At 44.2% G+C, this 12,201-nt stretch overlaps 1 protein-coding gene across 1 annotated transcript; it reads left to right on the forward strand.

Annotated features, from left to right (window-relative positions):
• Positions 1–2,919: 2,919 nt before the first annotated feature.
• Positions 2,920–8,170, forward strand: LOC133114029 (golgin subfamily A member 6-like protein 22). The gene is made up of 2 exons (XM_061223227.1): positions 2,920–3,586; positions 6,378–8,170. Exons 1-2 carry the CDS (start codon positions 2,974–2,976, stop codon positions 8,168–8,170), a joined length of 2,406 nt encoding a protein of 801 aa, XP_061079211.1. The 5' UTR covers positions 2,920–2,973.
• The last annotated feature ends 4,031 nt before the right edge of the window (positions 8,171–12,201 follow it).

Raw genomic sequence — 12,201 nt, forward strand, 5'->3', positions numbered from 1 at the left:
ACCAGCTAATAATATCACGTCTGAGCACGTTGGCAGCTTCCTGCTGCCTTTGAGTTTATTGCATCCCTTTTCCTCATGCTTGCTCTCATTGGCTGTTTGTTGGCATAGTTTATTTCCACCTTGTTTAAAAGCTACCTTTGGGCTGAGTTCAAGGTGGACCCAGGAGTACTGAGGCCCTCTGGCAATTAAGAATGGCTCAGACCAGCGTTGATCAAACGTAAGGGATAAGTCTATATTCCCCCTATCCTTATGTGGAAATTATTCTTGGCACGGCTGTGTGTCTGTTTCCAAGTTTGACCGCCATCTTACGTTTACTTTCGTAGAGCGAGGTGTTTCTTTTTGTCACTTTAAAAACTCATTGTTTTCATTTTTGTCAGAGTTATGTACGTTATTGTACATTTTACATTTACATTTTAGTCATTTGGCAGACGCTTTTAATCCAAAGCGACTTACAAGTGCATAGGTTCTACCATAAGTCAAAGCATCACATCCAGAAACTAGCAAAATACACATGAAATGCTGTTCTAAACATAGTTGTCATCATAAGTGCATTTATTTTTATTTTTATTTTTTAATTTTTTTTTTTTTGGGGGGGGGGGGGGGGGTTAGACAAGGATAGGGATATCAGAAAGGAGGGGCAGGGGAAATCAGGAGGGAGGACTAAGGTAGAGTTTGAAAAGGTGGGTTTTGAGTCTGCGTCGAAATAGGGGGAGGGATTCTGCTGTTCTGACAGTGGTAGGCAAGTCATTCCACCACTGAGGAACCAGAACGGAAAACAGGCGTGAACGTGCAGCTCGACCGCCAGGTGCACGTAGAGAGGGAACCGTAAGGCGACCAGAGCTGGCAGACCGGAGTGGTCTAGCTGGGGAGTAGGGAGTGATCAGGGATTGTATGTAAGGTGGGGCAGTCCCCTTAGCAGCCTGAAATGCCAACACTAGGGCCTTGAAACGGATGCGTGCGGCAATAGGAAGCCAGTGGAGGCCAATGAGAAGCGGGGTGACATGAGCCGACCTGGGCTGACAGGTGATCAGGCGGGCTGCAGCATTCTGGACCAGCTGGAGGGGCTTGATGGCACATGCTGGGAGACCGGCTAGGAGGGAGTTGCAGTAATCCAGGCGGGAAATGACGAGCGCCTGGACTAGGAGCTGGGTGGCTTTCTCCGTCAGGAGATGACGGATACGGCGTATATTATACAGGTTCTGGCAGTGGAGGATACTTGTGGAGCCAGGGTGAGGCAGTTATCAAGAGTCACCCCAAGATTCTTTGCCGTATGGGAGGAGGAAACTACAAAGTCCTCAACAGTCAATGAGAGGTCAATTGACGGAGAGGACTTAGCAGAGATGTAGAGAAGCTCAGTTTTGGCAAGGTTGAGCTTCAGGTGATGGGAAGTCATCCACGCAGAGATATCAGCCAAGCAGGCAGAGATCCGTGTGGTGACTTGGGTGTCGGGGGGGAAGGAAATGAAGAGTTGGGTGTCATCAGCGTAGGAATGATAAGAAAAGCCAGGGGAACATGTAGCACTAAGTCTTAATTCACCACTGTCGGAGGTAACATCCTTATCGGGGAGTTTTGCGCACCTCCGATATTTTGGGGATCTGTTGTACATCCTCGTGGCGGATTGCATTGTTAGGTTACGTCCGCATAAGCCTCATGCCCAAGAGACTTATGCTTTACCTTTCCGTCTTAGTGCAGGTCTGTTTTATCTATTACACTAAGGTTATCTACATTTGTTTTGGAGTTGTCGCCCCTCCCGGCGGGGAGCTTTGCAAACCTCCAATAGCCCAGGCCTCTACGCAGGAGACCCTTGGTGCAGCTTGTGTTTTTAGCTTGTTTTCTCGTAGGTCTCTTGCACGGTTAGTTGAGCCTAGGTGAGAGTCTGGTGAATATCTGTGGTTGCTGACTTTCGTAAGTGTCAAGTGGTGTACATGGTCGTTGGACTATCGTCCCTCTCAAAGGAGAGTTTGTGAACTCACAAGAAGATCTGGGTTCCGTGACTGAGACCCCCGTCGATGTTTGTGTACACTTCCTACCTTTGTATTATTCCTGCTGCGTCAGATGAATTACATTGTGAATGTGTTTAATGGATTTCAGTCTCTTTTTTTAAAGTAGTCCTGCTTTGTCACTTGAATTAGATTGTTAATGTTTTTTCATGTATTCTAGTGTTCGGGTCACTATTCCTGCTTCATCAGTGGAATTACAGACGGGATGTCTTGTGTGTCTTTCGTTATCACTTCTGTTCCTGGGCCTATTGGGAGCCTGCGTAGTTGTCTCCCTGGCGCTATGGGCGTATCAACTTCCTACTCACCTAGCCTTACAACACTGTAATCAGTAGGATGTGAGGTTGAGTTTCCCTGCCATTTGTTATTTCCTCGCTGAAGTTAGATTAAACTTCTTTTAATAGGTTGTTTTATTGGTTGCCGGGGAGTTATTTATTCCCTTTCTCGTTTTTCCCTTCCGTCTCTGGGGTGTATCCCTTGTCTCTAGGGATGCCCCCAGAAAATATTAGTGGTTATCTCACGTCTTGTGGGAAACATTTAGAACCCAACTTGCTCGCGTTTGGTTCTCCAACCCCGCTCCCTTACACAAAGGACCTTTTCTTCACACCAGTCAGTGAAGCACTCCACTCTTAAACCATTGATTGCTTGCCTTGCCCACAGATTAAGCTATGAAAGCTTACACTTCTTTCAGAATAACAGATCTAACATTAACTGTTATCAGATGAAATCGTGTGAATGTGCGGAGTGATTCTACACCGTATGGTGAAGAGGTGTGTTGCACCATATGTGTTACTTACTATGCCATGGATTATAAAATGGCTGCATTGACCAATCAGGATCCAGGAATGGAGCTATCAGTTTTATAAGGCACAAGATAACCCTATTTCTCTTTATTCTAGTGGCTAGGGATGACCGACTGAACTTGGTGTTGTTTGGGAGGAGAGGAGCTCAAAAGACTTCTGTAGTAAACACCATCATGGGACAGAGGGAGTCCAGTGTGGATCCCAGCCCCTCTTCAGTGTGTCAGAGGAGAGATGGAGAAGTGTGCGGTCACCTGGTTACTGTGGTGGAAATGCCAGTTCTGTGTGAAACACAGCTCTCTACATCCACTGTATGTCACCTGTTTGCCTCTCTCTCTGGCTCTGGTGTTCATGCGTTCCTCCTGGTCACACCAGCCGGTCCCCTCACTGATGAAGACAAGGCAGAAATAAATAGGATACATAAGTTATTTGGCACAAGAGTGAATGATTACATGATCATCCTTTTTACCCATGAAAGTTGTACTGCAAAACCTATTCTTGACTTTCTGCAGGAGAATAAAGATACTCAGATGCTTCTAAAGATGTGTGGCAACAGGTTCTGTGATTTCAACAACCAGGCCATTGTGAATAACTCAATAGTTCCAGAGCTTCTGAAGGCTATAGAGGAGATGAATAAAGCAACAGAAAGCTGCTTTTCCCTGGATACGTACTGGGAGGCACAGCTGGAGAGGAGGGTTCAAGAGCTGGAGGCCAGGCACAAGACTGAGCTGGAGGAGAAGGACCAAAAAATCAGACTATTAGAAGAACACATTCGGGGCACATCAATGGGTAAGTTTGGAGGGGTTCTTTATTTGTTTATAATTTATCTTGTGAAAACAATTACATGACATTGCATTTCAGAGTATTACTGAATATATACAGTGGACTCTAGAATTACTGACACCCTTGATAAGTATGCATAAAAAATATTATAAACACAAAAATAATACCACTATTGAGAATCACTGATATCCTGGAGTTTGCCCTTATGGATCCCCCCCCTCCAGTTCAGAACATAGGTTTTTGATGGGATTTAATTCTGGAGACTGAGATGGCCATTGCAAAACATGTATGTTGTCCAGCAGAAAATCAAATTTTCGGTCAAAATGTCCTGGTACTTTGTTGAATTAATTGACCTATTGATCTTAAATAGTGCCCCTGGACCACTGGCAACAAAACATCTCCAAAACAACAATAACCCACATATTTGACAGATGAGGTGCTTATCCGTGTATGCATTCCTCTTTTGCTGTGAAACATGTTGATTGTGTTTGTTTATGGGCAAAACATTACATTTTGGTCTCATTTGACCAAAGCACTCTCTTCCAGTCATAATTACAATGAGGTTCGCCAAACTCCCGATGCTTGATATTGTTTATTCTCAGTAAGGGCTGTCTTTGTGCCGACCGTCAAAAAAAGAGTTTGTTGGTATGGAGGTGCCATTTTATCGTTCTCCAATGGTTGGCATTTATATAGCGCCTTTATCCAAAGCGCTGTACAATTGATGCTTCTCATTCTCCCATTCATACACACACTCACACACCGAAGGAGATTGGCTGCCATGCAAGGCGCCGACCAGCTCGTCAGGAGCATTTTGGGGGTTAGGTGTCTTGCTCTGGGACACTTCGACACAGCCCGGGCGGGGGATCGAACCGGCAACCCTCCGACTGCCAGACGACTGCTCTTACTGCCTGAGCCATGTCACCCCGTTTGCTCCATACTAGCAAACTCTTTGGAAGGGTGTCACAAAGAGCACAATAAACAAAACCAAGCGTCTTGAGTTTTCCAAACCTCATTGTAATTATGACTGGAAGAGAGTGCTATTGTCAGATGAGAACGTTGGATGTTTGGCCATACACACCATCGACATTAGGCAGCAAAATGGAATGCATTCAGTGAGAAGCATATCATAGTTACTGTGAAATATGGCTTTGGGTCATTGATGTTATGGAGATGTTTTGCTGCCAGTGGTCCAGGGGCACTATTTAAGATCAATGGCACAATGAATTTCACAAAGTATCAAGAAAATCATGGCAGAAAATCTGGTTGCCTCTGCTTGGAAGCTGAGTCTTGGTCATGGGTAGATTGTCCAGCAGGACAATGACAAAAAACAGGATTCATTCAAATGACATAATTTAACAGTTTTTAACCCTTTTCTTAGTTCTTTGCCATTTTTGAAATTATAGTGGCCAGATTTCCATACTAAGATATTGAAACCCCACTGATTTCACCAGTTACTTCATAATTGAATGAAATTATTCTAAAGAGAACTAAAAATCAGATCCGAAGCAAAAACAAATGTGTCCCATATTATACAATTGAGGCAATGGTATAGGATTCTTTTTCCTCAGAGGTAATCCTGTCTGTTCCACTTTTCTAAATCCACCAAGGGGCAAATGCAGTTGACTTAAAAGGGAATGGAATGGCATTCTGATTGGTTTATTGTATATTATGCCCAAGAAACACCTATTCATTCATTAAGCCACTAAGTTCAGCCCATTTGAACCTTGTGCCCTATTTTGCATTTGAACTACCCACCCTCAGACTAGAAAAAGTGCATCTGACCATATACATCCTAAATAGTGTGCGAACTATGAAGATAGGCCCCAGTCTGAAACATTGAATATATATATATTGTGGCGGGCTGCTGGTTGAGAGAGAGAGAGAGAGAGAGAGAGTAAAATTGGTGCAAAACAGTGCTTTTATTCTGTTCACACGTGCCTTCAGGGCACTGCCAGGCTATTTAGCTCAGCCAGGGGTTTTTCCTTGTCCCACAACTCAAAAATCAAAAAGGAAAAAATCAAAAACTCCAAACGGAAAAAAGACCGGAAAAAGTCATCGGCCACAAAATTAGGGACGCGGGAATTCGGTGCGTCTTTCCTCCGTCCGTGGGATTGGTGCGGGTCCGGCGGCTTTCCGACTGCCTAGTCGTCCGCCCGGGAGGCGTCGTGCTGGGTGCAGAGAGGGAGAGATTAGCGGGGTTAGGGGGGTGATTTCCTCACGTGCGTCTTTGCTGTTGAAGGTTTCGGTTGCGGACTTTCGTTCAGTGCCCCTGGGCTCTCGCGGTCCGTCCAGGCTCTTGGCGTTTCTCCTGTTGCTGGTTTAGCTCGGGCTTCCCTAGTAGGGTTTTCACTCACTCCGACTCCGACTCCGACTCCGACTCCGACTCCGACTCCGACTCCGACTCCGACTCCGGCTCCAGGTAACCCTCCTCCGTGCTGAGCCCCGCTTGGCGTTTCTTTTCTCCTTTTAAACGCTGCCGCGCCCTTCCGCGAACTCGGCGCAGCTGTGCCTGTGTAATTAGAGGAGGTTAGTAATTTCCCGTCCCATTCCTCACGCGTCTCGTCTCGGGGCCGCTGTCCTCGGTGCTGACCCTCCTCCCGGCCTCTCTCCACGGTGCCGCTCTTAGACACGTCAGGGGAAAATATTCGCCGTTAATTATTTTCCCCAGCGCTTGGCGCCGGCGCACTGGCTGTTCGACCCCAGTGGTGTACCGATCGCAGGTCGGGCCACCACAATATATATATACATATCTCGATATTAATGATTCTGTTAGTTACACTGATTCTCCATTTTGCAGGTGTTGATGGTAAACATCAGAGCTCTGACTGTGTGAGGATTGTGCTCGTGGGGAAGACAGGAAGTGGGAAAAGTGCCACAGGAAACACCATACTGCAGAGGGAGGAGTTCCTGTCTCAGTGCCGTATGAAATCAGTGACTACCCGCTGTAAGAAAAGAGTAGGGGAAGTAGCTGGCAGGCGTGTTGCTGTAGTTGACACACCGGGCCTCTTTGACACATCAATGTCTAATGAGGAGGTCCAGCAGGAAATAGCCAAATGCATCTCCTATTTGGCCCCAGGACCTCATGTATTTCTCCTGGTGCTACAGATTGGGAGAAACACAAAGGAGGAGAAGGACACATTGCAGCTCATTAAGAGTACCTTTGGTAAGATGGCTGAAAGGTTTACCATGGTCATGTTCACAAGAGGGGATGAGCTTAAAAATGAATCCATTGAAAGTTACCTTCAAAAAGGTGACCCTATAATCCAAAATCTGATTAAAGGCTGTGGAAACAGGTTTCATGTCTTCAATAATAATGACATGACCAACATCACCCAAGTGTCTGAGCTGCTGGATAAGATGGACATGATGGTGCAGAAGAACGGAGGAGGCTGCTACACCAATGAGATGTTCCAGGAGGCAGAAATGACCATAAAGAAAGAATGTGAGAGAATACTGAGAGAGAGAGAGGGAGAGATGCAGAGAGAGAGAGAGAAGCTGCAGGCAAAACATGAAGAGGAGATGAAAGAGATGAAGAGAAGGATGGAAGAGCAGAGACTTAAAGAAGAGGAAGAAAGAGCCCATCGGGGAAAAGAGCTGAAAGAAAAAGAAGAACATTTAAGGAAAGAGCTAATAGACTGGAAGAAAAGAGAGCAGGAGGAAAAAGGAAGAAGAGATGAGGAAGAGAAAAGGTACAGAAGACTAGAGTTCGAGTGGAAGAGGAAAATGGATGAGATAGAGGGAGAGAAAATGAGACTCATAGAGGAGTGGAAAAGAAAGGAAGAGAAGAAGAGGGTAGAAAGAGAGGAGAAACTGCAGCAAGAGCTGATGGAAAAACAAAGAAGAGAAAAGGAAGAATTTGAGGAAAAGCAGGCAGAAGAAAAGAAAGAGAGGGATAGAGAGGAGCAGGAGAGGAGAAACCATGAGGAGAGAGAAAGAAGGGAGTGGGAACAGAAAATTAAAGAGGCAGAGAAAGAGATACAGGAAGACAAGAAGAAAAGAGCTGAGGAATGGGAACAGGAAAGGAAAAAGGAACAAAGAAGACAGAAGGAGGTGGAGATGGAACGGAAGCAAAAAGAAGAGCAAGAAAGAAAAGAGTGGGATGAGAAACAAAAGGAAATGAGGGATGAGTTTGAAAAAGAAAGAGAACAAGAAAGACAAAAGAGAGAAAAAGAAAGGAGAGATCAAGAGGAAATAATGGAGAGGAATCTTGAAGAAAAGAAAAGTCAGCTGAAAAAACAACAAGAGGAATGGGACAAGGAACGAAAAGAGGAGAGAGAGAGACGAGATAAAGAGGATGAGCAGAGAAGAGAGGAGGAGAGAGAAAGGCTGGCAAGGATGGAGGAATTTGAAAAAGAACGAGAAGAAGAGAGACAGAAGAGAATGAAGGAAGATCAGGCCAGGCGAGAAAGAGAAGAGAAAGAACGTGAAGAAAAGGAGAAAGATTTTGAAAGAAAAAATCAAGAAACGAAGAAGAAGTATGAAGAAGATGCGAGAAAAGAAGCAGAAGAAATGAATTACTTTACAGAGCAGTTCAGAAAATTGAGCAAAATATTTAAGGCGGAAGATTTAAACATCGTAATAAGAATGTGAGATGCGCTAAAAGGTGAAAAAAATAAAACGCTTGTGAAATTCCTGGATGATAAAATCAATGAGCTGCGGAAGGCAAAAGAAAATAAATGGTGGCATTGTAGCACACAGTAATGCTCATTTTAAATTAATGTTGTAAAGCAGGTGCTTTACAACATTATCATACTTTTTAGTTGGTCTCACAAGAGGAATCGGTGGAGCCATCTTTGGGTCCAATCACAGTCCAATAATTTAGAGAGGATGAATCGTTACTGCCAGTCACTGCCAATCACAACATTACTGCCAATCACAATAAGGGTGACCAGATTACCGCCTCAGTTGCCCAGGAACACTGGGTGTAGATGGGCTTCCACTGATAGTTGGCCAACTGATATTTTATGTTTACAGCAGAGCACTCAGTGTCAGTTTCGTTTGAGATCAGTGTCAATTCCAGAAATGCTGCTTCTGCCATGTAGCCTGCCATTCTCTGTGTTTAATAAACAAAGCAAACAAAACACAGCTTCATTGCTTGGTCCTTTGATAATATTAAAATTGTATTATGTGCATTGTTGCCTCTGATATGTGCCTCTTTTTTGTATAATATCTGCTGACATTTAAATATCTTTGGCTTTAAAGGCAGGATTTTCACCTTGAAAATGTTATAATATTATATAAATATCAATCCCAATACCTTGCTTGTCATCTTGTATTTGTTATTCTAAAAAAGCCTTGGACCTCTTCTGGGCATGGACATTTTTATTTCTGTATTGTAACTGAAAAGCATGTCCAATACACTGAACTATGATAGTATGCCTTTAAGTATAGTTGGTTTGAGCATGTGGATTTTCAATAAAAAAATTAAATATATACAAATTTGTTATTTGTTGCAATTAAAAAAAATGTGAACCCTCTCCACACACATACTTTCTCACTGATATCTTTTTTATGGGTACATGTTGCCTACATTCACAAAACTCAAGCACTTCCTGTCTAAAATGCAGTAATGGTGTGACCTCATCCCAAGGGAGAGGAAGGAGTCATGGAGAACAGGAGTTGGTGAGGAAGAACCACTTGTCTTGTAGTGGCAGGAGTTTTGAAAAGCAGGCGTATGTGCTCATTATTGTGATGCTTTTGGATGAGCCCAGCTGAGTAGCAGTTTTTCTATCTCACAGCAGAGGAGGGGCACTTTATGGGTGCAGGAGCTTGGATAGCAGAGTGCTGATGGTCACCTGGCATCCAGAAGAGGCACGTGACCCGTTCATCTCTTCCTTTGTTTCAAACCCCATGTTTAGTGTCCACATACTTTTGGTTTTTATTTTAATCTTATATTTTATCCCTGATTTTTCCAATTTTCCCAAACCCGAACTCAGCCAAACTTGTTCATCTCGTTCATCTTGGCGACATTGGCTCAGGCCGTAAGAGCAGTCATCTTGCGGTCATCTGGCACTCGATCCCGCACCCGGGGTGTGTCGAAGTGTCCTAGGGCAAGACACCTAACCCCCGAATGCTCCTGACGAGCTGGTTGGTGCCTTGGATGGCAGCCAATCACCGTTGGTGTGTGGGTGTGTGTGGGTGTGTATGAATGGGGTTAATGAGAAAGATCAATTTTACATCACATTTAGATAAAGGCGCTATATGACATGCCAACCATTTACCATCTCCCAGAAGCAACCGCTCCTGCCGAGGTCAGAAGGAGAGGGCAGACGCGTGGCTGGCACCTATTCTCACTATTTTCCACACTGCAGACACACCGCCAATCAGGTCTTGCCCGTCAGCACATACTAGGTCAGCATATCCTCTTGGTTTGTGCTCAGGAATGACCTCTTGAAATTGCCATAGCCAGTAATGGGGAGACCGGAACACCCTGTCACAGGGCTCACACTTCTGCTTGGAACGAGCGAGAGTCACCCAGATGACCTTTAATTTCGCCCTTTCAAAAATTTGAATGTACTGCTCCATCAAATTGGGGAAAAAGAGGAGAATTCCAGGCCCAGGGAAAAGGGCTGAAGGCTGGAAGAGTGTGGGCCAGAGGACGGCTTCCTGCAGCTAGAGTCCCCCAGTGGTTTGGTTTTTCTCGCATAGTCCAAGCCTTCACTTTCAGTAGGAGGCCATTTTGTCACATCTTTGGGGCGTGAGTAAGGGATATAACAGGAGAAAACAATTTATTAGTAATGAAATTGTCATATTCATATTGCAGTATCTGTTCATCTGCAGTTCAATAAAATGGCACACACTGCTGAATTCAAGGGCAATCTCTGTGTTTACAGTGGGCTTTATAGCACTATAGTGGTATGGTGCATTTTTAAGTGTATGACATCATGCCTAATCTATTGTGTGAAACAAACATAACCCACAATTATTTGTCCCATCTTCCCCTACCTATGCATGACCTTTTTATTTGCCCTCAGTATTCTGTCAGATTAGTGGCAGCAGTCTGAAGCCCTGAGCAGCAGTACCTGAATTAGCCACTGGAGGGGGCACAATATCCACTCCTTCCATTATGTTTTGCCATGATGACAATTCCACCACATTGCATTAAAAAGCTTTAAATACTTTAAAGTTTACTCGCTTACTTCAGTAGTTTTATTTATATTGTGTGACAATAAATTCAATGCCGCTCAATGGCTGTAAGTACATTCCCGTACATGAACACAACATTTGTGTTCACTATATACAGTAAATATTATATTTGATAATAGTTATAGATGTAATAAGGCCAAGAACATATTTACAACAGGAGTTTCATGAATAAAAAGTTATTTTTCTTAGAATTGCAAGGAGATAGATTCTCAGGAGGTCAAATCAAGGCATGTGTTGTTATGATTTCCTCTGTGCTGGGAAACGTATTGATAGAATTAAGCCTATAGCGTGCTGGCCAAACCGTAATGCCCCTAATTAGACTTAATTATCGAGAGATGTGTGCTGTGGGCCTAATGGAAAAAGGAAAAACAAAAGGGCGCGGGACTCATCCACCACCGGCAAGCATGAACTGTTTTCCCCAAAGCAGTATTTCTGACTGTCTTCACCCAACCCAACCTTCCTCCCCCCACAAAACACATATACTATTCGACAAAATTTCACATTTGTGTCTGTCACGTTTCATGCTTGTCATGTGATTTTTCATGTTTAGTCATTGTCTTAGTTATTTTATTGTCATGTCTCATATTATGTTGGTCTAGTCTCGCCACGTTTTTATGGTTTATTTCTTGTTACATTTCATTGTCGTGTCATGTTACGTTTCATGTTTAGTTCTTGTTACAATGTATTTTCTAGTCTTTTCATGTCACGTTATATAGTTTATTCATATCACAGTTTTGCAGACATGTTATGTCACGATTTATGTTGTTTCATGTTATGTTGTTCCGTTCATTGTTTAGCATCCACTATTTCGTGTCTTTCTGCGAACCTTACATTCATGCTTTCTCTCCCTTGCTGTCACTCACACTTCCCTAATTGTTTCGTTTTCTCGCGTCTACTTACAAATCTACTAACATTAGATCAGGATTTCCGGTGGCGCTGCTCTGTGGCGACCCGGACTCATGTGCTGCTGCTCGTTTATGGCTCTTTTCGTTGTTTTTGTCTGTCTTGCCACGGTTTTTCTGTCGATGTATGTGGCGTGAGTGCACCAGGTGCAATTACCATGACGACTTTTTTACAAACACTACTTTTGGTGCTGATTATCGGGGTAATTGTTTACAACATGCCAAACATCTCCACGCGCGGACGCGAGCGAGAGGCAACTCTCATACACCAGAGTCGCTTTGCTGTCCCTCCGCCCCATGGGATCGAAACCACCTGCTGACCTGCCAGCCGCTGTGAGAGTACAGACGACGCGGACTAAACAGCGGACTAAACAGCGGAAAAGAGGCAGAAAAGGGGGGATAAGGCAGCGTCTCCGACGAAGAGGCAACAGACCACCACTGCCCAATATGATACTATGCAATGCCCGCTCGCTTAAAAACAAAATGGATGAACTTCGCACCAACACCAAGGTATGTTTTGAGTACCGGGAGGCGAGTGTGCTGGTGGTCACAGAGACCTGGCTCCACCCAGAC

This window comes from Conger conger, chromosome 16, assembly GCF_963514075.1.
Source record: "Conger conger chromosome 16, fConCon1.1, whole genome shotgun sequence".
Lineage (NCBI taxonomy): Eukaryota > Metazoa > Chordata > Actinopteri > Anguilliformes > Congridae > Conger > Conger conger.